General features: G+C 45.5%; 1 protein-coding gene across 22 annotated transcripts in view; it reads left to right on the forward strand.

The window, feature by feature from the left end:
• The window catches only part of CELF2 (CUGBP Elav-like family member 2), an 871,667-nt gene that overhangs the window by 771,247 nt on the left and 73,849 nt on the right, over positions 1 to 26,571 (forward strand). For 20 of the 22 annotated variants that reach the window (XM_025397815.1, XM_025397819.1, XM_025397825.1 and 17 more), the window contains 3 exons: positions 8,498 to 8,546; positions 16,996 to 17,130; positions 25,841 to 25,920. In XM_025397815.1, coding sequence (XP_025253600.1) covers positions 8,498 to 8,546; positions 16,996 to 17,130; positions 25,841 to 25,920 — 264 coding nt within the window. The remainder of the gene's footprint in view (positions 1 to 8,497; positions 8,547 to 16,995; positions 17,131 to 25,840; positions 25,921 to 26,571) is intronic. The other 2 variants (XM_025397828.1, XM_025397829.1) reach the window with 1 other exon arrangement.

Genomic DNA, 26,571 nt, shown 5'->3' on the forward strand with positions numbered 1-26,571 from the left:
CTTTTCATAAAACCCAAACAATAATTTTTGTTCTTGAGCCAATTGTTAAAACATTGTATGTGTATATGAAAACACACAGGTTAATGACATGCACATATAAAGTATGAGTTTCTCGTTGGAAAGAAGCGTGTAAATTGAGGCAATCTTCATGTGTAGTGTGGAAAAGGGAAATTACGGTAATGTTGCAGATTCTTAGAAACCCCAAACTTGCTTGCACCACAACCGTGTGGATGCACATGAGAGGCAGCATGGGGTAGAGGCCTCGGGCTTGCGCTCCCACCAGACAGACCTGGGTTCAAATCCCTGCTCTGCCGCCTGCTTGCTGTCTGACTCGGCCAGGTTATTTAGCCTCTCTCTGCCTTGGTTCCTCATAGGTACCGATTTCTGGGGCTGTTGTCAGAATTCAGTTAATTACCATGCATAAAGAGTCTGTAGAGTGAAGGTGCTTCAAGAATGAAGGTGAAGGGGGGAAGGCATCCTCTGTGTTAACAGCAATTATCTAAAGGTTCCATTCCACTTATCAGGAATAGTTATGACCTCCAGATGCAGTTTTTGTCCCAGTGATAAAAACTGCTTGTTATTTATTTTTTGAAACAGGGTCTTGCTCTTTTACCCAGGCTGGAGTGCAGTGGCCCGATTTCAGCTCACTGCAACCTCTTCCTCCCAGGTTCAAGAGATTCTCCTGCCTCAGCCTCCCAAGTAGCTGGGATTACAGGTGCGCGCCACCATGCCCAGCTAATTTTTGTATTTTTAGTAGAGATGGAGTTTTGCCATATTAGCCAGGCTGGTCTCAACCTCCTGACCTGAAGTGATCCACCCACCTCGGCCTCCCAAAGTGCTGGGATTACAGGCGTGAGTCACCCTGCTGGGCCAGCTGCTTGTTATTGATCTGACAGATTATTTTTGTCATCTGTATTCTTTCAGAGATGTCCTTCTATTAAAGATATCTTAGCAAGTTTACCATAGTGTTACTTTTTTTTTTTCTTTTTTTAATGTGAAGGTTCTTGTTTAGTAGTCATTGATGTTAACTAAGTCACCATCCCTAAAGCTATTTTTTATTATTCCCCATCTCTGCTATCAGGAGCATAATAGAACAGTGACTGGAATTAGAGTCACTCATGAGGGAGACAGGCAAACCTGTGTGGCTTGGGGGCGCCTTCCTATGTAATAGAAGGTCTCATGGCGGGGCATGCTCTCTTTCATTTGAGGGGATGATGGGCCTCCCATTGGTGGCAAATCTTTTAAAACTTGTTTTTAGCATTCCCAATTTTTTTTAGAGAAAAATTCAGAAAGTACAGGTGCCTTTGGCATTTCATAGTTAATATACAAGCGAGACACGAGTATTCTCCATGAATGATTTTTGTGTTGTCATGGAATGAAAGAAAAATACCAGTGGGTCTTTACTGGCCAGAATATTTTCATTTTCTCACTTGGTACATAGCTCTTTCGCGAATCCACTTCTTTCCATCCCTTTCTCTACTTTTAAATATTTTATGGGCAATAGGCTTATAATATGTGCTAGCACGGCTGCTCTCTCGAGGGGTCAGGATGGGTTTAATAATGAGATGCGTAACAGTGACTCTGTAAAAACCCATTTCAGGTTAAAAATGGCATGTTTTATTGAATCTCATGTTAAAGGTGGTTAACTCATCAATTGGTGATGGCTGGGGTTAAACAAGTTCCAACATGAGTTCTCCTGTGTGTGAGGGACCAGCTGTGCCCCCTGCCCACAGACGCTTCCTTCCCCCAGGACTCTGTCTCCAGACTAGGCCTGTGCTGGCTCAGAACCCTCCCTTTCTGCAGCAGAGACCCACCAAGGCAGAGGGCTTCAGAGAGCCCCGTGAGACTGTGTCCATAGCAGCGACTCCGGAGAGCGTGGCTGCTGAGTGCGGCTGCTCCGTGGCCAGCTTCGCGGCGGCACCAGGTGGTGACAGCTGTTGGCAGGGCTGTGTGCAGCGCTCTGTGCATGCACTTACCCCTCAGACTTGAGAAATGGCTTTGCTCCAAAGTCGTACTCTCGTTTTCATTTTCGTGAGTCACAGCTGGGCCCTTGTGTGGAGAATCGAAGGTCAGCTTACTCAGGAGTGAGGGGCATCAGGCCCAGTCACAGGCCAGCCAGGGTGAAGACCAGCGTGGACCACTCAACTCCGGGACCCTGTGTGTGTAGGGAGGGAGAAGAGGTGGGAGGACCACGAGCCGCTTATCCCCAGGAGGTGGGACGAAGGGGGACTCCTGATGCTGGGTGTGTGTGGTCTGCCACCAACAGATGGCTCGTACCAGGGCGACAGGGATGGAGGCGTCGGTGGCAACTGGTGCTGGGTAAGAACTGAGCCACGGTGTGTAGTCATGGGTGCAGAAGCTTAGCTTTGGGGTAGAAGGGACAATGAGACAGGGGCCTGTCCTCAAGAACCTCCAGCTCACTGAAAGCCCAAGCAGACCCCTGAAGGACCATACCTCCGTGTACCGAGATGCTTCTCTCCGCGGGCTCCACCTTCACTGTGCACAGGACGCCAACTCTTAGTACACAGGAGCAACAGAGCTTCAGCAGATGCCTTCTGAGGACCACACTTAACTCTAGTTCCTTCTCCCTGGGAGGAAGGAAGGGAAGGAGCCCTTGAAATTTCCCCTTTTGCTATGTTTCACTGGTTTTTAAACAAATAGGGTTAAATAGAGACCAAGACATTAACCAGTACCTTAACGTGCGGCTTTAGGCAACGTGTTATTCTGGGGGGGGAAAAAAAAAAAACTTCTAAAAATTCATGTGCCGTCAAGGAAATCTTCAAATGAGTGGGTTTAGAAGCCTTTCTTGAGAGCAATGTGAACTTGAAGAAACGCGTGAAGTCCCATTTACTCCCGTCAACAGGATCTATTTCCAAAACTCATGCTCCTGCCGTTTCCCTGCAAGCATGCTGCAGCCTTGCGTGAGAGGACCGGAGATCTCCTATCTTCCAAGCTTGCTGCAAGTGCAACTGAGATGAACAGACGTAATAGACCTATTAATTCTTTCATCTTGACTCAGGACAAGCACTCTGTAAAGTCAGAGGCTGGTGTCTGTAAAATTCTTAGACTCATCGGACAGTATAGACAGCTCATGACAGCACAGACCACTGAAGATTTTTTTAGACACAGCCCATACTGTGTCTAAAAAATACTCCTGAATTAAAACTTCCCATTCTGTGCGGCTGGAGATGCAGCCTCAGTTTAATTAGCACACATCTCTTCAGAGACTCCTTGTGAAAATTCTGGAAGATCGTGTGCTCCCTTGTCATAGACGGAGGAAGGAGGTAGCCCCTGGGAACTAGCCTCAGCCCTGACCCTAGCCACACAGTAGGTAGATTGAATTAGTGACCAGCACCTCACCTGGGCCTTCCCCTGGTCTCCTGCTGTCTGCTGGGACCTGCAGGCATGTGCAGGGCACAACATGAGATCCTGCCTCCAGCCCCATCTAACTCTGGCAGCGGGGAGGGCCAGGGTCCCTAGTCATGGGGAAGCAGTTGAGAAGCAGTGGATCTGAGCCCACCGATTTCATCATTAGCTCTTGGGAAGGGTGCTGAGGGTATGACCGCCGGCTGCCTGTCCCGGCACCTAGGGTGGTTTTAATTAAGGAGTGAGTAGATGGGCATTGTTTTCTTTTTACTTGAAATTGTCCAGCCCATGAACATATTCCTCACTGTTAGTCTTGTGCTTTAGGTGTCTTGTTTTCAGTGAATGTTCTTTTTAACAACTTCCATTGGCCGGGCGCCATGGCTTACGCCTGTAATCCCAGTACTTTGGGAAGCCAAGGCGGGAGGATCACGAGGTCAGGAGATTGAGACCATCCTGGCTAACACGGTGAACCCCCATCTCTACTAAAAATACAAAAAAAAATAGCCGGGCGTGGTGGCGGGCACCTGTAGTCCCAGCTACTTCGGAGGCTGAGACAGGAGAATGGCATGAACTCGGGAAGCGGAGCTTGCAGTGAGCTGAGATCGCACCACTGCACTCCAGCCTGGGCGACAGAGTGAGACTCCGTCTCAACAAACAAAAAAAGACAGCTTCCGTTGCTTCCTGTATTGGTTAGGATATCATATCATTGTTCTTGATCAACAGTAGGGCCTATTTTCTCTTATTCTGTGCCTCCAAATAAATTGTTCTTTTCCCTGAAATGTCCTTTCCACATCTTCTGGTTAACATGAGGATCCTTTGAGAATGAACGCAGACATAGCTTCATGTGAGACGCCTTCCCCAGCGTGTCCTTCCTCCATCTGTGCCTGGTGTCTCTTCGAGTTCACACCCTACAGCTCTTAGCACGCCTCTTATCACGCTGCAGGAAGTAGTTGCTGTATCTGTCCCTTCTACCACACTGCAAGCTCCATCACCATGAGAACCCCTTCTCATCCTCCTCTTCCCAGCATCTAACATGGAGTGTCTGGTGCAAACGAACACGTGAATAGACGAGCAGTCACACTGGGTCAAATCATTGAAACCATTTCTGTTACAGGGGAAGAATTCTTTTTCCATCCTTATACTTTAAAACTTTCAACTAGAATGTCTACTCTTTTATAATAACTTCACTACTCAAGAAATCTCCCGAAGTTCTAGGAGTCAGAAGATTTTGAGGAAGTGAAACAGTATTATGAGAATGACTCCTCCCACCCATTTTTTTTTTTTTTGTCTTCCTTGACATTTACATCTTGTATGTGATCAGAAATCTGTAACTCAAATGAACTGTTCATGGTAATGAGCCATTATTAATACAGTCCTGATTGAACACCTTTGTCTAAGAAGGTCACAATGCTTTGCATACATTATCTAGCTTATCTTCAGAACATACCTGAAGTGGGGTGACCATCTATTCAGAATTCACCATGGTCTGACCATCCACAGCTCTGCAAAGTTGATTTTTCCCCTGCTGAGCCCAGGAAAGAACAAAACAAAGTTCAGGTGTGCAGTGGCAGTAGCTGAGTTATTACTGCTGCTGCTTCACTGAGCCTTCTGCAGAGTCTTAGGACAGCACAAGCCAATTCTCTGAGCAGCTGCACGAATGCTAAGCGTGCAGTCTTGGTGTCATACGAGTCATGCAGCTACAGAGATCAGGTCCTACAGGAGTTAGGGGGAAGGGAAGATTACTTCCCCCTAAGGGGATATCGCAGGTGCCTTCCAACGAGTGTGTGTCTGCCCCCTTCAGTGAGTGAAGCATCCCATTCTTAATCGAAGGCTCCTATGGCCAAGTCCCACATGGGACAGTTTATGGAGAAGCAGTGTGGTTTAGGGGAGGCATCACCAGATTAAGAGTGGAGATATTAGATTTGTGTGATCCCAGCTCTGTCGTTAACCACCTGTGTCTATGCAGCCACTTATTCCCTTCATGCCTGTCAGCCGAGAGCACTGACTGCATGACTTCCAGGGTCCTTTACAGCTTTAGAGTACAGGGGTTCTGTTTTTGCTGCTCCCGAATTTCCACCTCCCATCGTCCACACATTTCACAGATGCATCTGAATGCTCACAGTGGTCTATTTGCGCTCCTCTTCTGTTTGTCCCTGTTTTTTATGTGGACGCGTATCAACGCCCATGATGGACTGCACGCTCCCTGCGGGCAGGAGCCATGTTCGTTTCATTTTTGTGTCCCATGCATAATGTAGGTGCACTCACCTCGTCTGTCCCGTATCTTGAACCTGTGAATCTCATCGGACTCTTCTCAGCAGATAAACCTGTACAAGTCTTTCCTGTCTTGAAAGGACAGATGGGTGGCCCGCATCCTCCACTGAGCTTCCTGTTGAACCCCCTTTGCAGGTGATCTCAAAATAGAAGAAGACCTCATTCACCATATCCGCTGTTATCCTCCTCCTTTCCCCTCCACTTCCCATGACCAGGTGTTCTCTGCCATTCCACAGAACCTACTCTGATAAATCCCCTGAAGAATGTTTTATTGCCAAATCCAAATTCTTTGGCCTCTCACAGTGTTTGCTGTGGCCCGCCACTCCCTCATTCTGGAAACTCCTCTTCTCGTGGCTGCCATGGGACCAGTTGCTCCAGCAGCTCCTCCTGCCCCTTGCTCTGCCCTCCTTGGACTCCTCTTTCCTGGTATTCTCTGCAGTTCTGTCCTCGGCTCTCAGCTCTTTGCACCCTTCTTTCCCTCGCTGACAGCTTTGCGCATACCTGTGGTTTCACTGCCACGCTGAGGAACATTCTGTGTGGCCCTGGCCCGTCTCTCGAGCCTGAGCCCCATGATTACAACTTCTGTCTGCACCCCACAGTCACATCAACCTTAGCATGTCCAGACCTGCGCTCTTCAGCCGCCTCTGAAACTCTTTGCTCGTGTTTTCCCCATTCAGGCAATCATCCCACCGTCACCTGGTTGTACAGACCTGGAGTTCCCCTTCTCCATCATGCCCATGACCAGCCAGTCGCCATGGAGTTCAGCCTCTACCAGTTTTCCCTGGCCTGCGGCAGCAGCCTCTTAACTGTCCTCCCTGCCTGTGTCTCTCTTCTATAGTCCATCCTCCACACTGCAGCCAAAATGGCTTTTCAAGAATTTCGATCTTGTTGCCTTTGTTTCTTCTTCTGTACCTGACCACATACTTTCAGACAAAATTTCAGTTCCTTAGCTTGCAAGACCCTCTGAGAGCTGGGCGTTGCCCACCTTCACAGCCCTTCCCATGGTCCTCCATGGTCCTCCATGGTCCTCCATGCTCACACTGGGAGCTCCCTGTGAGAGGGAACTGTCACCCTCCCGCTTACTGGGTCACTGCAGGGCTGCCCCATGGGTTTCACATGGCAGTCCCCTTTTGCTGCTGGCACGTCCAAGGACTCAGCCCAGATGCCGCCTTGGCTTTCCTCACCAGGCAGGATTAAGTCCCACATCCCTGGACTTCTGTGGGCTCTGTCCTGCCTCTCCCCACGCGCCTGCCAGGGTGCTTACTGGCTGAGGGCTCAGCATCTCTCCCGCCATCCCACCCCTGCCATTCTCCGCCTGCCGTCCCACTCCCGCCACACTGAGCACCTGAAGGGAGGACCTTCTTCACTGGCCTTTGTTCCCGGTGTTTGGCCTAGAGCCTGACAAACAGTAGCTGTTTGCTCCATACTTGTTGGACAACCAGACAGATGCATGCTGGGAGGATCACTTGCTCAAAGACTCTGCCCATCTCCCCCTGGCATGTTACTAGTCCTTCTCTCCATTACTGTAGGATAGAGGTCACATTCCTCAGCCCAACTCATGGCTTTCCACAGGTGACTTGTCCTGCTTTTGAAGAGGCAGCTCCCTTAGCCTCTTTCTTCTCCCTCCTCCTCTGTTCTGAAGACCCGGGCCGGCATTAGGTGCACGTGATCCTGACTGCCTGATAATAATTTCCCATGATGAAAGTAACAGAGCCAAGTGCCATTTCCCTTTCATTTAAATTAGGTAAAACCCAGAGCTGTGGCTTGCAAGTGATGGAAGTCCACTGGGGAAATGAAAGGTTCGGAGAGAATGGGACCCACTATAATAAAAGCATTTGCACAGCCAGTGATTCCATCCACCCCTGTGGCTTCTGTGTTCCTTGGAGTGCAATGAAATGTAAAGCAGGAGGACCTTTGGAGGTGGTTTGGGGAATGGATTCTAATTGGAAATGGTGGCGGCATTCTGTGCTTGGAGCACGCTCTGCAGACGGGGCAGCGGGTGTGATGGGCACTTTATGAAGAGCCATGGGACCCCCGGGTCTGCTGTAGCTCAGGACCTCGGCCCTGCTGTCTCAAGTCCTTTCCACTCCGGTCATGTACTGGACATGATGGGAAGGTGCGCGTCGCCCTCCCTTCCGCCCTCCTCCTCTCCATCCTTCCTTCCATCATTCCATTCTTCAATGGCTCTGTGTTCCTATTCTGTATTTGTATTAGCATTTAATAAAAATTATATACTGGCACCGAAGTCAGTCAACTGCTAGCTCTTCAAATTACTCATGAGACCTAAGAAAAACCTATGTAACAAACATAGGCTGGCCAGAAAATCCTGCATGATTTAATTTTATAATAATCTTTATAATGATACAATAACAATAGCTAAGTTATTTTCAACACGTCTTAGCCTCTACTTATGAAGCACTTTACATGTATTTTCTCGTTTAATTCTGACAGCCTTACAATTCAGGTGTTATCTCCATCTCACAGATGAGGAGACCGAAGCTCAGAGAAGTTAAGACACTTGCTTGAGACTGCATAGCTGTAACAAACGGCAGAAGCAGAATTGCCTATAACATAGAGGCAGAAACCATATTGAGTGGCAGAACCAGGTTTCAAACTGAGGTCTGACAGCAGAGCCCAAGCTTTTAAATACGTTCTGTGTTACAGGGTCCTGTGACTAAAAAGGGTTTGATTCCTGAACAGAAAACACAGGCTTGCTTTTTAACATAGTTAATATTACCTGGGAGAAGTCTTGTTATTACTTATGTGCCCTTAAAACAGTATCAGTAATCGAATTGCTTCAGATTTCTGTATTTTTACAGTTGTTCAATCTGCCTTTACTTTCTCACTTTTGTGTTTTTAGATGCATCATCCCATTCAGATGAAACCTGCAGATAGTGAAAAGTCAAACGGTAGGTGGTAACCAACTGTCTTGTTTAATAATATCTGCTGCTTTAAATTACAAAGTCAGTTGGGGGCAGGAGAAGCTGGCCCGGCTGCTTTTCTCTCTAGAAGGCAGAGAGCGCTGCGCCAGGAACCCTCCCTGTGACCTGGATGTCTGAAGGAATGCACTCTCCACTCTCCTCTCTCCTGTCCCGTTGATCTCTGGCGTAAAGATGTATGTTACAAGCAGTGGCTTTCTGTGTCCTTCTGTTTGGGACCTGTCCTGTATAGGGACCCTGTAGCATTTGGCTCCTGTCTCATCCAACAAAGCAATACAGGGGCATCTCCTGGAGATCCAGAGGACATCCGCAGGAAGGGAGTTGCCCATGAAGAATTAGGCCATCTTTCTGTGGGTGGGGAGTGGGGTCGGTTTTTGTTTTTTTACCTTTTGCATGTGTTTTTTGGACTTGGAGAGTGCCTTATTGTACTCTTCTCTAAATTGCACTGATGCGTTTGCATCCGAATTCAGAGTTCCATCTGCTGATTAAATCAACGTACACTTGGTGCAAAAATCTGCATTTGATGAGGTCCATAAATAATTGGGTTTTGCCTCTTCGAGACACGAGAGAGTTGATAGCCACATTTCCCTCTTTAAGTTTTTGTTTCATTTCTACGAACCTTCTGTCCCTGTTTTGTTCTTTTAATTTACTGAAATGTATGTTAAAAGAATCGTCTACCATCCTAGACTGGAGAGCGGCTCTGTCCCATAAGACTGACATAATCAGCACTGTTTCCTTCCAACAGGCAGTTTTGCACCTCATTAATTAGTAATCAGGGCAGAAGCCATGCACTTAGAGATCTGCATATCTGCAAATGGAAATTATGATTGGGTTCTAAATCTCTCCACAAGGTATTTTTTGCTAATTGTAGTGCATTCCATTTTCTGGCTTCTCCACAGACTAGAAAGTTTTGAAGAAAATTCCAAGTCATGGCATGGTGCTGCCAGCACCCGGCTTGTCGGAGCTTTCTTCTCTCAGCTCTCAGCAGAACGCAGTGGCCCATACCTGTAGTCGAAGCTGCTCAGGAGGCCGAGGCAGGAGGATCCCTTGAGCCCAGGAGGTCAAGGCCAGCCTAGGCAACATAGATATATAAATAAAGAAAATTTAAAAATAGCTTCTCTCTCTCTAGGAGGGGGCTTTGGTGCTTTAACTACTGTCGTCTCCTCAGCCCTGCACTTTACTTAGGGTTAATTCTTTTTTTTCTCTACTGCTTTATTACAAACATGACACTTAGCACCAGAAGTTGTCAAATCCGCTGCTGCTCTGTGGCCCCTTGAGCGAGCTGTGCCGCTCCTGCAGCCACCAGTCATTCATTCATCAGTTACCATGTGCCAGGCACGTTGCTAGGGGCTGGGGCTGCAGCACTGAATAGGAAAAGGAAGAATAAAAGACCCCAAGAGACTGTGCCTCAGACCTTGTGGAACTGACATTCAGTCTACTGATTTTAGTATCCAGAAGTCACTGAAACACTGAACCCGAATCTCCACATTTGTAAAAATGGAATTAATGGTAACTGTCTCACCTAAGTTGGCTTCCCCCCAGCCCAAGACTCCAATAAGATGTTTGTAACAGTCTCTGTAATGATTGAATGCTCCTATGAAATGCTGATTCCTGTTTACACCCGAGGTGGTCTCCTGGCCTCTGCGGGCTCTCCACGGAGCGTGCCGGCCTGGGAAGACGACCACTTCCCCCGGGCGGGCTCCTTTCAGCGCTTGTGCTCCGGAGGCGTGTGCTTGGAGTCTGACTTCCTTGGTGGGAGACAGGAGGGATGACCCTTGTATTTTGGGGTGAATCCTGTTGGTGCCGGTCATCTCAGAGAGTGTGGCCACCGAGAAATGTCCCCTGCCTTTGGCTCCGTAATACTCTAAACAGTGTCAGGACAAGGACCATGGAGTAAAAGGCTGTGGAAAAGGTTTTGTCTCCCTTCTGAACCTTTGGTTGTAGTTATAGAAACTTGACAAATTAGAGAGCTGAACTGAAAACATTGGACCTGAAAAATCCCGGTACTGAAACACAAAGGGGTATTTTTCTTTTGCGTTTTCTGCTGTGCAGGTATTCATCTGCCTCAGAGAACCCTTTCTACAGGCAGCTGCCAGGAGTTTGCACAGTGTTTTGTTGCTCTTTCTGTCCAGCGTCCACCCTGGTCCCTGAGAATCATGTTTGCTTTGGGTCTAGAATCACAGCACATAATAAAACTGTCATGGGCACACCCAGTGTTGCATGATCACGGAAGCCAAGGAGGACCGGGCACCGTTATTTTAGGATGAGACGGTTATGTGAAAATGCTGTTTTTCAAGCATCAGCCTAGGGTAGCGGTTACGAACTGTTTGGAGAAGGCTGGATTTGACCCCTGACTCCACGCTTGTTGGTTTTGTCCTCGGGCAAGTTATTTAACCTTAGTCAGCATCTGTGTCTCTTCAGCTGTGAGAGGGGGCTACGGTGGTGTCATCTGAACACTTGTAAGGCCCGTCTTACAAGGTTATTTGAGGTTTACATAAGTTAACATCTGTAAAGAGCTCAGCATAGCACCCAGCACATAGTAAGTATCCAGTGTGCTAAGTTCTGCTAAGTTAACACTGTGATTCCACTCACCGAGGCAGCCTTTTCAGTACATTCTGAGCGGCAGAGGCTGGCCTGTCCAGGCCTGGGCTGTTCATACCGAAGCATAGCTCTGTATGTACAAATGAAAACCCCCAAGCCTTCTAGTTGAGCCAGTTCTCCCTTTGCTTTGTGGATTGACCTTCATTTTCTGAATTTTCAGTAAGAAAAGTCCAAAAATATAAATGCGCTGAAGGCTGCTTTTAAAGGGCTTTTCTTTCTAGAGGCCCAAATGGAACCTCACCTTGCACAGACATGAACAGTTTCAAGGTTCTCTTTGGACCTGATTGAGGAATCAGGAGGAATATGTAGTTTTCTAAAGCGAGTGATAAAAGCTGCAAGCCTTTTCTCATTCCACATGGCATTTTTGACAGGTAAGCATAGCTTCTAAAGCTCAAAGAGCACAAAGATTGCTTTGGCTCAGTTGCTCTAAATAGCTCCTATAGTTTTGAAAGAAGTATAACGAGCTCTAATTGCACTTTTATTGAGTTTGCTGACATTTATGGATAGCACAAAGGGCTCATCACAGTTAGACACTTACTGTCTTCATTATCACTGTGTTCAGATTTCTAAAACTTTGTATTTGCTGAGCAAGAAGGAGCTGCTAATCATGGATTAATTCGTGATGGACAGGTGAACTCCAGAAAAGCAGTCACCCTTGGCAGCTTTTGTCCATCGAGCGATTCTGAGAGAGGAAACCTCTAGGGTGAGCCCTGAAACGTTAGGTTGCGCTCAGATCAGCCCCGCACTTTGGGATTTCACTGAGCAGACTTCCCGAGTCTCCATGGCTTCTTATAACCTGCCCTTTAGTTGGCTGTGATTTAAGCTGCAGCCTCTGGCACACCGATGGAAGCTCGCGGCATTGTGTTTCCTGTCCACGTGCTCCCACAGGGCCAGGTCGTCCAGAAGGAAAATAATCCCACTCTGGAGAAGGAAAAACTCCTGGGGCTGCTAAGAGGAGCACACTGAGGAAACCACCCACCTTTCAACAGAATCCGCCTTTTTTCTTGTTTTTCCGTTGCAGAAAGTCGAATGGTGGGACAGGCAGGGCATTTGAGGAGGTGTGGATTGCACGCACCGTCATAAACAAGCAGAAACGTACTTACTCTCTTTCATTCTCTGTGCCATCCAGCTTTTGCTCCTCTGTTGCTGTGCCCAACGAGGTACCAGCTGTGCAGTACTGAAAGTCACAAGCAGTTGCTGAAGTTAGGCTGGCAGTGAGTGATACAGACAGAAGCTGCTTTCGCTCTGGTTGTGGGTCTCAGAGGCTGGAGCTGTGCTCACTCTGATGTCTTTGCCTCTTGCCACAAGGGGAGTTGTTTGTTGTCTTTACTCTATATACAGAGCGTAAATCCATCCATCCCGCTTTTACCCTCCAACCTCACAATTTGCTGGGGGTCCCTAACGCCTCGAACCCAGAAGTGTCACTTAAGCCTGCTGTGTGTGTGTCTCTCTCAAGGCCTCCAAAACCTCCAGTGTCCATGTGTCAAGTTCAGAGCTAGCAGGAGTCAAGATAACTAAATATTGTCAGCAGAGGGTGCAGACCTGCAAAGCCTCCATTAAAAATAGGGATCATGGAGTGGCTCCATCCAGTCACTTTCTAATTCACTAGAATATGAAGAAATAATTTTGAAATTCAAAGTGGAGAGACTCACAGATTTGGAGGCAGTAATTAAATGCCATATGTTAGCACTAACACATTGAAAAGTTGTTAATTAATTCAGGCAGCCCCAAATCCAGGTGCGACTTTGACAGATTGTACACCCGGGTGTTAGCACAGACTTACAATTAGGGATTTTTTTTTTTTAATGAAGTTTCTAGTCCCCTAACTTAAAAAAGTCACCCCATGTATTTAAAGTATTAACCCATTCTCATCGTATCATGGAAGGTAGACTTCAAATGGCTGCTGGTGTGGAACCCCTTTTGATTCTGTGGTCATCGTTACTAATCGGGGGGGGGGAGGACCCCACCTGTCCAGCACTTCATGTGTAAAAGCATTTCCCTGCGTTTATTCAGTGTCTGTCATGGAAAGTGACTCTGCCCCTAGAGGGCAGGGACCTTTTTAAGTGTTTTTGTTTTGTTTTGTTTTTGTTTTTTTAATTCCTTAAAGCACCTAGCAGAATACTGTGAACACAGTACATTTCATTTAAACAACTGACTTTCCTGTAGGTTGAAAAAATAAGTGAGATACTTAGTGCCCATGGATACTCAGGAAAAACTCACCAAGATGGTCATCAAAAGTTGATAAAAAGTTAAGTGAACTCAAAATAACTGTGTTCTTGTAGAATGTTTACAGAGCCGTTAGGGACCCTCAGAATGGGAATTTGGGGGGTGAATTGTATGACTAACTTGTCCCTGGAAAACCAAAAAAAAATAACAACTCAGAAGAAAGCTGGGCATGCTCACTATTCCCCATTTTGCCTTTAAAGCAAACACAGCCCAACTGTTGAAACCACAGAGCAACATTGGCTGGTAAGAGATTCCCAAAGCCCAGCACTTCTGTGCACATGCACAAGCGCGCCCACACACGACACACACAGATGGAAGTTAACGTTTTGATAACATAGTGACGGAGGTTTCCATTTTTTTTCTTGGCTAATACTTGCTATTTTTAGAAGTGGGAGTTATCTTCCTTCTTGCTGCCTGGCCGAGTTGACCCTGAGTGATGGCTAGGAAGTCAGCATTTCTTCATGAGTAGTTTCCATTTTCTTCATATTCGTCTTAGGAAAAAAATCATTTTTAAGCTTACCCAGGAGCTGCATGTTTAATTTACTGTGGCATCCCCCTGAAGCTCAAAACCTACAAATTGTTGTAGCTAAATACCATAATTATTGGTTTACCCGCGAAACCAAGGGCTTGGTGGGAATTTTTCATTTGCTTTTGTTTAGAAGAACTAAAACCAGATTGTTCAGGGTAAAAAGAAACGTAACAGGAATTTTATTTTTACTCACAAAAATGCCAGCCATAGTTTGCTGGGGGTAGGAGTCTCGGAGATGAGAGGGAAGGAGTCCTGGTGATATTTCTCCCTATTCTACCCCCTTTCCATCTCATCTCTCCCCTTCCTGTCCGATCTCTCCCCTTCGCATTCACGGGAATGCCACATTTCCACGGGGCCTCCGCCACCAGAATCCTCACATGTTAGTGAGCACAGGCAGTGTAGACAGCCTGCAGCAGGTGGTGTGGATGGCCTGCAGGTGAGCTCCTTGCCCAGGGTATCTGGTGTCTCTCTGGCTTCGTTGTTGGGCCTGTGCTGCCCATGACTGACCATGCTTCACCAGTTCACAGCGGATCCGTGCTACTTCGCCTTCTCTGAAGGGAGGAAAAAGAACTTGAATTGGAAGTTTTCCATTGGCGTACAAGAGGTCAGGTCCTCAGCGGTCTCCTTCCCAGGAATTAGATCCCGGGGTGCCTGTTGCCCGTGTCTCCTCTGAGTCTGAACACAAGCAGTGGCTCAGGCCAGCGAATGCTTTCCTTGCTGAGCTCCTTCTCTGCACATGAGAAGATGGGACATGCCATCCTGAGGTCAGGCTGCTGTCCTCCATCCACCCAAACCAGGTCTCTACTACTCCACACTCCGCACCTTGCCTGGTTAGGACCTCGTTCTCTCCCACCTCCGGTCTCTCCAGACCCTTTGTCCAGCTTGAGTTCCACATCCCCCAGCGAGCCTTTCTCAAACACTTGGGTGCACAATTCACAGTTTATAAGTATCGTGGAATTGTGCTTTTCAACTTGTATTCTTTGATGCACTAGAGTTTCTGAGGTGTTGCAGGAGCTGTCAGTGGGGAGAGAGCTGGGTGGAAGGGATTCTGACCCCCCGCTCACCGACCCCGCCTCAGGAACCCCGGTCAGCCCAAGTATGACACGGGCCGCCTTCTCTCCATTTCTGGGAGAGAGGAGCGTTTAAGCCTTCATTCCACATATGACAAAACAGGAGGTCCTCAGAGGTCAGCCTGTTTTCCAAGGACACATATCAAACTAATGGCAGCACTGGACCTAGAACCTTGATCGCCTAATCACGGCCATTGTTCACCCCTTCAAGCCTCCTCTCCTCCTCTGAACTTGGAGGAGACACAGCAGGGGAAGGAATCCTGGGCTGGGAGGGTGACTCCAGGCTGTGAGCCAGGCTGGTCGCTCCCACACTGGACCTTGGGAGATCTTTTGGAGATAGACAGAAGCTCCCTTAGGTCTCTTCCTTCCTCTCTGGGATTCTATGAAGAGGAGCCTTTAGCTGTCTCCTCTAGGCCCTTGAGGGCTGTGCTGGCCCATGGAGCAATCATGTGTGGCTCTTTAATTAAAAGTACGTTTTAGAAAAGCACTTCCTCAATCACACAAGTCCCTTTAAGTGCTCAGCAGCCACACTGTGTCAGCAGCACTGCAGTAGAGGAACCCACCTGTTACCAGTACACCTGCCCCAGCCCCTTTGCAGCATAGATGCGTGCTTTAGCATCCCGAAGGAACTGGCTCCAGTAAGTCTGGGATAACTGCTCATTGGTTAAATGAAAATGAGACACTTCCTGTCCGGGGGAGGCATAAAAGAGAAATAAAAGCCAATTAAATAGGAATGACAAAATGATAACGCAGATTCAAAAGAAACGTTTATGCACAAGTGACTTAAGGCAGAGCCCTTCTCTAGGCCAGGACATCCTTCAGTCTGGTTGCAGCTGGCTGGATTTTTTTTTTTTTTTTTTCCTAAGAAATAGATTGAAATGAAACGATGGAAAAGAAGCAGGACTTTTCCCCATGGGTGTCTGTGATGTCCTAAAAAAAAAAAAAAAAAAAAAAAAAAAAGTCCCCTCTCCTAAAAAGGACTCCAAATGCTGTTTTGAAATCAGTTTTAACCTCGCCTTTCAGGCTGAAAGTAGTTCACGTCCTGAGCACAAGCATGGAGATTTCGAGGAAAATCTCCCGGGTCCCGTGAGGTACAACGTGTCTTGTCTTCCCCACCGTCACGTGCCCGGGTTAGAATCTGCGTGTCATCCTCATGATCCCCAAATGCACTTTCATTCCCTGAGAATCTTGCCTTCCGGTGGTTAGCGCAGTATTGTTTCCTTCTTGATCATTTGTGAAGGGCTGGAAGCTCGGGACCGTCCAAGGTGTTTCTCCAGCAGCAGCAGCGCCGTTCTCCTCTCTAGAATCGGCTTCCTGTGGAGCCGTAACTAAGCTGGCTGCTTAGAACTAGGTGCGGGGCCTGGTTGGCACTGCATCACCAATGTCGCGGGAAGGAGGTACTTTCCTAGCTCCCCAGAGCCGGGAGAATCTCTGATCTCTTATTCTTGTCTAGATCAGCAGGGATGCAGCTTTTTGAAACAGAAAAATGTTTTCTTCCCCCGAATGCTTTGTGCAAAGTTTCAGGCGCTGTTTCGCTCCAGCTGCCCCTGTTGTCTTTCCTCTCCTGACCTTTCTCTGTCCCTGTCATTCAGGTTAAAAGAACATCTACAAAAAACCCAGAATGAAATCTGTATCCAAAAGTATTCCCAGGGAATGGTAGTTTTGAACAGTTATACAAGGACTTTGGAATTTTAGCACATCACCGTTAATTTCTGAATCGGAGAAAATAACTTAACAGTATTCCATGTCATATTAAAACATTTTGTTAGTAAGCCCAAGCACACGGGGGGATGGGTTCAGGAAGCGCCAGGTGGGAGGGAGTGGCAGGGTGGGCACATGGAGGGAGGAGGACGGCTGGACATCTGCAGAGTTGGCCTTGGGACACGTGCCTGGTCTCACATGGCTGGGGCCCAGTTTGATGGGGTAATGAAGCATTGATTACAAGAAAAAAAGATGAAATGGCCTTTGCTCATTCCTTACTTTTATCTCCTAGCTGTGGAAGACAGAAAATTGTTCATAGGAATGGTTTCGAAGAAATGTAATGAAAACGACATCAGGGTGATGTTCTCTCCATTTGGCCAGATAGAAGAATGCCGGATCCTCCGGGGACCCGATGGGCTGAGTCGAGGTGAGTGTGCTGTCTGGAAAGCCTCTCCCCTTCAGTGCTAATTGGAGCTCTGTGTCACAGTCGAGACAGATGTAGACACCGCACACGGCAAGAGGTCACCCTGTAATACATCCCGTGTGATAAAGTTATCCAACCTGAACTTTTCACCATAGCTGAAATGATCACCTTTGATTTCTCCCATTCAGAAGGCCTTGGTGCCACCATATTAGCTCAAGTTATCACTGTCAGGTGTGCAGCCAACAGGCCGCCCTACTGCTAGGCATCCTTTTCAATCTCAAACCGAAGTGGATTTGGTGGGGGGAGGTGCAAGAAGGAGAGGTAGAAAATGAGAAAAGATATTTGTTGTGTTCCTCTTAGTCCTCGGGCTTCCTGCCTGTGCCTGAAAGAAATGTTAAGAGTATGTTAAGAGTACAGTGACACAAACCAGGAAAAAAGCGCGTCAGTGTTCACATGTAGTGCAGAGCAGATAGGGATGTAGGGTAACTGGGCCTGTCTTGGGGTATTAGAGTTTTATTTCAAAGAATAAAACTCCTGGAGTCCTGAGCCAGGGGAACTCTTTAAGTGACATGACCCTGAAGAAGATTGTAGGCTCTTCTTTGCCACTGTGATAGAAACAAAAGCTGTAGCTCAGAGCCTTGACAATAAGCCGGTATTTACCAAATAGTTAGAAATCACTGTTGTCTTTCCTGTTTGCCTCTCCCTTGACAATGCTACACACCTCCTTCCTGAAAACACTCATAAAGGCCGATGCTGGAGGTTGACGTTCGTCTGACTGCAGTTCCCTGAATCAGTCCGAGGTGGAAATGTATATATACAATATGTTTTTTCACTTCTTTTTGCTCTGTCGCCAGGCCAGAGTGCCGTGGCGCAATCTCAGCTCACTGCAGCCTCCGCCTTCCGGGTTCGAGCTATTTCCCTGCCTCAGCCTCCCAAGGACCTGGGACGACAGGCACACGCCACCACGCCAGGCTAATTTTTGTATTTTAGTAGACACGGGGTTTCACCACGTTGGCCAGGATGGTCTCCATCTCCTGACCTCGTGATCCACCCGCCTCGGCCTCCTAAAGTGCTGGGATTACACTGGCCACCGCGCCCAGCCTGTTTTTCACTTCTTACAAGAAATCCATATTTTTAGCAACATGGAGAGGTTTTCATTCTCTCATTACTGAAGTTACCAGTGCAGTTTCTGTGGGGCAAATGAGGAACTTGATTTCATTCTCAATCTCTGGCTCTGGGCCAGCACTAGCACCCCAAACCCCATGTTGAAAGAAAAGATTGGCTCATGAGGACGAAAGCATTAGTCTTCACCCTTCTCACTAGTTTAACCTGACTTCAGCACCACGTGAGGAAGAACATTTGCTCTTTTGATTTTTAGACATAAAGCTTAATGATGTCAGCTGGTAGAATGGAAGACCGACAGAACAAAAGTTCCCACCTACAGCCGCCTCCAGAGCGCCAGTATGGAGGTAGTCTACAGGAAAACTAGGAGGAGGTGGAACCACGCCAAGCTTTTGATTCATGTGTTTTCTTCTGAAGGTGGTTTTAAAAAAAAAAAAAAAAAAAAAAAAGGTGGCATGGAAATCACAGTTTATGCATTCTCTAACAATTCTGAAATTTTGTTATGTAACACTCACTTAGAAGATGTGATTCTCTAAAAGCTGAACTAGTCCTTGTATTGAGTGTGATCCTGGAATAGCAGATCCAGTATCCGGGGCGCCTCTGCAGCTTTTCACCTGTGCCATCGTCAGGGGCAAGCAAAGCCATCCATCGCTGTGATACACCGCATCACCTCTGGCTCCTAAACAGCCTCACCAGCAAAGGGATACTAGCATGTCCTCCTAGGGGCTCAAACCAGCCAACCTTCTGATCACACCTGGTGGTCCAATTCTTCATCATATGTATCTCCACTTAAGCAGACAAACCAGGAGATAGAATACCGTGGGAAAAGACAGTGTGGCTAAATTAAGAATAAAATATGTAGAAAGATGTGATCATATTTTTGTAATTCCTTTTCTGGTGCCAATTTAGTCATTAGAATCCCTATTATCTCCTGTTGTTATTCTCAGTCACACTTCAGTGTTACCATTGGAATTTTCATTCTCCAGGATAGGGAGACACGGCACAAATTAAATTAATCATAATGAAATATATAATGGCTTAGGGGCCAATGACCCCAAGTTCCAATCCCACAACTTCTACTGAAATGAAATAGAACTTTAGTCATTTTATTTTCTTACCTCTGTCCTGAGGTTTCCCCATTTGTAAATGACAGCGGTAAATACACCTGCCCTGCTTCTCTTGCAGGGGGTCGTTCATTACTGGTGTGGTGGCTTTTCGCCTGAGCATACCATCTGCATGGGTTAGTGGAGAGACCCCGGGTGAGCAGTATGTGTGCTTGATTTCTGCTCCCCCTCTGCTGGCCTGGCCGATCTAGGCAGTGACTCTGGCGCACTTTCTCTGTCTGTCCACTGGGGACGGTAATGAACAGCATTGCCGCCTGCAGCGTTCAGAGCTCCTTGAGCATACATCAGTTATTTCTGCAGATCAGGTTTTAAAGCAGCCAGAACCTCCATGGGAAAGAGCAGGACACACAGTACTTAACAAGAGAACTTAGCTAATTTGATCTGCCATTCGGTTGATTAACCAGCACTTGACACCAGAAGCAGCCTGTTCCTGCAACAGGTGACCGGGAGCGCTCTCATCAATATTTTATGCAAATGCTGGCTCAGTGGAAAGAGGAGAAAACTTTTCCCTCCCTGTCATTTTTTTTTTTTTTTTTTTGTTTAACAGCAGAAAAGTAAGTTCTGGTGAACTGATGAGAATTCCCTAGTGAAAAAAAAAAAAAAAACTCATTTATAACCATTTATTCTGAGAATTAAAGACAGACAGGAGTACGTTTTTCAATTAGCAGGACCCAGGGACTCCTGGCTACAGGGGCCTGCTCCTGAATCAGTGTATTTGTTAAAAGCACAATTCACTTTCATGCTACCATTTTGCTTTCATTAAAGAATTGCAGTTTTCAATCAAATATGAATAAGTGTCTCCCATTAGTGGCACTGCAGATAAAGGGCATTCAGCATTTCTGTTCTCAGTGTCTATTGCTGGCTCAGCTGTTCAAAAATAAATAAAAATTAAGTGAAACCAAAGCTTGGCTGCTCTGCCCAGTACCTTCCAACACAAAACCAGGGTATACCCTCTTCTGTGAGAAAGCTTTAAAATCAAACTCTTGGATCATGGTGAAGGAAAGGTGCAGCTGAGCGGTTCACTTTTCTTTCACTGCTTTTGCCCAGTTCACCTAGGAGGATGAAGACAAAGGAGGCAGCGAGTCTAGCTGGCTCTTGCGGATTTCTGATATCTTTTCTTCCTGCCCCATCAGTAGTTTCAGGTCCTCTCTAAAAGGCGTTACACTGAGGTTTCACCAGGCTGGCTGACCCAGTACCCCCGCCGTGTCAGAGGGGCACACTGCCCTGACCCACAGCTGTGCCCATCAAGCCGTGCTATACTTCCGGTTAGAATCACTGCCTTTTTTTTTTAAGTCGTGATCTACCTTTTGGCAAGAAAAAAATATATTTTTAAAATCCCATCTTACTCACCGGCCCCAGCCCGTGTTCCAGGGCAGATACCCTCAAGAAGTTGTCACAACTGTCCACGTGGAAAGCACCTAACACTTGCCAAGCACCTGGAGCCTCTCGAAGATCCGAGGACTCTTCCTGGCTCGAGGCAGCGTGGCGTATCTCAGTATGCGTTTCTCCCTTTGGGAAGGTAACCCATTCCGCCATCCTCTCTAACTTGGAAAACACTGAGATGCTTTCAAGCAACGTTAGGATGCTCAGCACCTTCTGCAGCGGCTGCTCAGCCTCTCCAGGCCTGCTGTAGAGCCTTCATGGAGGAGAGGAGCAGGATGCCATGGGCCCACGTGTGGCAATTCAAATGAGGTGTTTGCTCTCAGAAGCAGAGCCTGAAGTTTCTAAGCCAAATGTACTTAAGCGACAGCATCACCCTAGCATGTTGATTTCCTAAAATACACACGCTCTCACTTACCCACAATCCCACAGTCAGCCTGGGCTATTTAGGTACAGGGCTTTCTGCACTGTGGCAGTTGAATATCTGTAACCCAGAGACAGTAAAGGAGTTTATTTCATTCCCCCCCTCAGCCCCCACAAACTGTAGGCAAATCTTCACTGCCATTTAAGGTAACTTTCTGCTTGTTTAAGAATATTCCAGCTGTGTTTATGGTGTTCCAACATTCCCCTGCCAAAACCCTTGACAAATGAATTGGCAATATTTTCAGGGATGTTGGCAAGTACAGACTGGATTTAGCTATTAAATCCTCATTTGTTTTTGTCATATCTGATCAGAATACAGGGATGGGCTTTTGACTATTACAACATGTACACAGTGCTTGGGAGGCTGACGCAGGAGGACCACTTGAGCCTGGGAGTTCAAGACCCGCCTGGGCAAACACAGCGAGATGGTGTCTCAAAACAACAACAACCATGTACACAGAAATGAGTCCGTTTTCACACATTTTAGCTCTGCCCACACAGTACCTAAACATTCAGATGTGTAGGAACTTTGGCGACATGGCCCCCTTGACTCCTGACTGCATTTGCCATCTTGTTCCAAATACAGACTTCCTATCTTATCTCAGGGAGGAGGTTTTGCCGGCTATGAAGTAGGTCCTAGTCTGTACCCAGCCTCGCATGCCATAAATGAGTGATGTCTCTGTGCCAGTTTTAAATAAAGTAACCCACCATCAGGGATGGCGCATCAGAGTATTAATCCTTAGGCCCCAATATTATATTGATAGCGTATGTTTAATGTTGCCACTGCTAAAAAGATACAAGGAAGATTGGCTGCATTAAGATCTTTCTTGGGTTGACTAGGGACTTCTAAAGAAGTTTTCCATAGGTTAAAATCTCCTTCGTCCTACACAAGTTAAGTTATACTTCTTTCACTTGAAGTATAGTGGGCGCTACACATACTCTTTCAAAGAAGTAACAAAAGCAAAAGGCACTGGCATTGTTCATGCTTTTAAAAGTGTCTGTACTTTTTTTTTTTTTTTTTTTTTTTTTTGGTGCAGAGCAAGAATTCATCTAGTTCTGAATTCTCTTGCAGCTGAGGAAAAAAAAGGTGGAACACCTGAGTTAAGATATCCTTTCAATTGAAATGACAAGTGTAATAGATGTGTTCCAAAATCTTCTCTGTGACAGGGCTACGTGCTTTCCTTAGATCTTGTCTGTAGGAGGAAATTACTTTGAGAAACCTTTCCCCAGTCAATCATTTATCTGTTTTAGCAGCAAGAAAGTAACCTCACTGAAATGAGAGGAATGCAGCTCCTTTCATTTCTGTTAGCAACCCCTAACATTCTGAAAGTAGAGATAATAAATAATTGCAAAGGTAAAATTGCAGGTTGGCCACATTTACAGTTGGATTTTTTTGCTACTATATACGTGGAGGTTTTCAGACAGTAATATACATGTTGTCTTACCAAAACTCCCTCCCCACCAAAAAAAGAAAGAAGTATGGCTTCATTATTTTGATACATGTGTATTTTTCCCCCAGCCTTGTTTTTCCGGCATTTTGGTCAGTAGCCAGAGAGCTGATTGCTGAGACCTGACATTGACCAGTCTAGAAGAGTTAAGGGCTGATCCTACAGGATCGGAGCATTTGTCCTGTAAAGACCCAGTGAACACCACTGCACCCAGAAGCTCATTTTTAGTAGAAAGGGGATAGTTACAACCCAAGTTATTTCTGTCCAACGGAAGGCCTTCTGGTTGGCTTGAGAGGAAAAGCCAGCAGCCAGTCTTAATGGTAGGGACTTATGTGATGCTGTGTTAGTATAAACCCATACACTGGAGGCCTAATCCTAAAGCCACCTGTGTGTTTTTAGTGATGTTGAAATGAAAACTAAAATCTATCCATAGGACTTACCGAGACCTCCTGTTTTAGAGAAATGGCAATGGTTAACAAGCTACCATTGCAAGAAATAGTTGACTCTGAAGTTGCTTGACTTCATCCAGAGTGACACAGAGTGACATTTTTCAACAGGCACTCCCACTTTATAAATGACACCGTGATTTTTTTCTCAAGTAATTGAACACAGCACACAATGCAGAACTTGACAGAAACCCCTAAGGAGACAGCTTCTCTCTTACTGCACCACTGCCAATAGAATTAAAAGGTTAAAGAAGTCCTCAGATGTGTCAGACCATTTTTTTGGGTGGGGTAAGGATTGTATCATTGGAAGCATCAGTCAGGCTTTTAATTGCATGGTTGTTAGAGGAAAGGGCAATGATTTGAGTTTATAGAAACAGAATTGTATTGTTCTATTGGTAATACTTCTGAGGCCTGATTATTGCTGTATCTTTCTCACTAAGTTACTTTAAAAAGTTCTGCATATATGAAATTGTGGCAAATGCATAAACTGTGCCTTATTGATTTTTGTTGACATTTTACATGTTTCTTACGCATTTTTACCCTCCATTTGGAAACTGTCAGCTTGGCACATGGTACTGGATAATAAGAGCAAATGAAGTGAATGCAGCAATCTTCCTGACTATTAAAAGCAGAATTAGCCCAGCCTCTGCTTGGTTTCAAATCTATCTCCAGTAGATGATTTGCCTTTTCCTCCATTGTAGTTTCAAGACAAGAAGTGGAAAAATAAAAATCTCTTAGTGTTATTTCCTCTGTTAATAACGCCAGGGATGATGAAAATGCTTCTGAAGAGATGTTACTTGGAAACAGATGGTAAATTTGGATCATCTCAGAGCTCAGCATCAGTATGGAAGCCAGTGGAGGTCCTGTCCTCTGTCCCACACTTACATCATCTAGCTGCCTTAGAGAAGGCCACCAAATTGCTTTTATTGATGACAAAAGCTACAGTCAGTCTTAGTACAGCTAGAGTGTTCAGATAGTGAGCTTCATCTGCTGCCGTGCTGTCAGAGAACCACGAGACAGCACGGCATTCACCGTGAGCTGGACTTCATTCCGGCTTCTTCAAGCCAGCTTAGCCAGGAGGCGAATGTGAGATGAGTTTCTCATGTACTCCGAGTTTTTGTGTATTAAAAATTATAGCATGATGCAAAAAAAAAAATGCATTGACTTATTTTCATGACTGGATGTCGTTGTGCTTTGGGGATAACAGGCAGGCATTGCTTTCTCTTACTGCTGTTTGATTAAAAGGTGCCACTACAGTATTGACTTGATAATCTCACCAGGTACTCGTGCAGAGCAAAAGAAGAAACTATATTTTATGGCTCACAAATTGATTTACATAAACCAAACAATCTGCTGGTTGTTTGAATGCAGAATGTTCTATTTTGCTTATTGGCCACAGGGGCAACAATCTCGCATTGTTGATGCCAGAATTCTGCTTTTCATGCATTCACTCTGAAATGACAATAGACTTCAGCCTCTCAGTGTTTAGATCTGCTTCATTTGGAAATCTTTTAAGTAGTAATAATAATGTTTTGAGGAAATTGAGTGGAACACTGAATTATTCTCTGATACCTAAGTTCAAACTGTGCAAGGCTGAAGAAGCTGAAAATCAATGCACTTTTAAAGTCATTAGAGATCATAAGTGAAATAAGTCTGTTGCTTTAGCTAACCTTTTAGTGTGCTGTGGTTTTATTATAAAATCAGCCTGAATCTGCATTAATTTCACAGTCTTTTTCTCTCAGAAGCCCAAGGGTGCATGATGAATAAAATGTAAATTTGAGAAGGCACTGTTTTTATTAGTGAAAAGGGCAATGAGCCATGTAGTTGAAGCAGTGACCTGCATGGTGGCCAAGGCTGGTACAAGAAGCAGGAACAGGCACTACAGAGTCTAGTTCTTTTACAGCACAAGAAAAAATAGGCACAGAAAGTTTCACTGTCTTCCGGCAGATATTCAGAGAAATGTACATTGTCTAGTGTATGTTAGACTTAAGGTAAAATCTTTGATACGTTTCAGAAATTGACAAGTCTCAAAAGTCTTGAAGATTTTATGCAAATAAATGACAATGCACATTTTTTACATTTTATAGCAGTATTGAATATTCTCAGAGTAATGGAGCATTTGTTTTTATTAAAATTAAAAATTACTAAATAATTTGTAACAGATTTGGTATGTTTGTATTTGCATAGCAACAATTTATATTTATACATACATATATATATATATATATATATTTTTTTTTTAACTACCTGGAAGGGATTTAGATACATTTGTTTGCTGACATTTTGAGCTCTTGAAATTTATTTGCTAATTTGCCCTTGGTGTGAGGATTTTCTTATTTGCCCCTTCAAAAATCAATGATAAAATTTGAAATACAAAGCCTTCATGTGTGGATGCCCTCAGTAAAGATCACCAGTCAAGGAGAAAATGGAAAATAGCAACTTTTTATTTTAGAAAATGCAAACTAGATCTTGCTGATTTCAAACCCTGTGGCTAAAAACAGTACCCAACTTCCTCCCCTAGTTTCCATTTAAAAAATAAACTAATAAATAAATAAATCTTTCTGCTTTGGTCAGATTAGCAAGTCAGCACTGTGAATAAAAAGCAAAATAAGATAAAACCAAAGAGAGAAGTTGTTTTATTTTTATGTACTACTGAGAACAGTGTCGTCTTGTGGCAGTTCTCGTAGACTGTGTTGGTTTAACAAGCGTCCAACCCTTTTGTCTTGTTGTTTTTTGTCTTTCCTGCTCCCTGTCCCCTTGTTTCCCACAGGCTGTGCGTTTGTCACATTTTCTACAAGGGCAATGGCACAGAATGCAATCAAAGCCATGCATCAGTCTCAGACCATGGAGGTACTGTATCATCTGCCCTTTCTTTGTTTTCTTTGTGCAAATGATGGGGAATGGTAAAGCAATTCTCTCCTGTGTGGATTGTTCACATGACAATCACAGATGTAAACTTTCACCATCTCAGTTTTCATTCATTCATTCTCATTCTCTCCTCCTCTCTCTCTCTTTCTCTCTGCATTTTTCCCCTAATGACTTGAAATGCATTTAGTAAAACCTTCCACTTGCTCTCCAGTTATCTCTTTTGAGCCTTTTATTGCAGTGGCACGGGTCCTGCGATGTAAAATTGTGAGCACTTGAAGCCAAGTGTCATTCCGGACCTAAAGGATCAAATACATTCCCCACCCCAGGGTCGGTGTGGATGAAACAGTAACAGCCTCCCACCCCAAATTACTGCTTGCCCTGTGCTAAGTCCCAGGGTTTGTTCTTTTATACAGGGTCAAGTTATCTTCCATCTAGTCAAACCGCCTTGTGGTTTTACATCAAGATTGTTGGAGAAAGTTAATATTTATCCCACTGCATTTAACACTGAAAATGCAAATTTGGAAAATAGGATTTGTCTCCTTCCTAAAAAAAAAAAAAAAAAAAAAAAAAGAGAGAGAGCAATAACAAAGAAACGTAATAAAGGCTCAAATGTGGTCTCCTAATGAGAGATCA

Source organism: Theropithecus gelada, chromosome 9 (assembly GCF_003255815.1).
Source record: "Theropithecus gelada isolate Dixy chromosome 9, Tgel_1.0, whole genome shotgun sequence".
Classification (NCBI taxonomy): domain Eukaryota; kingdom Metazoa; phylum Chordata; class Mammalia; order Primates; family Cercopithecidae; genus Theropithecus; species Theropithecus gelada.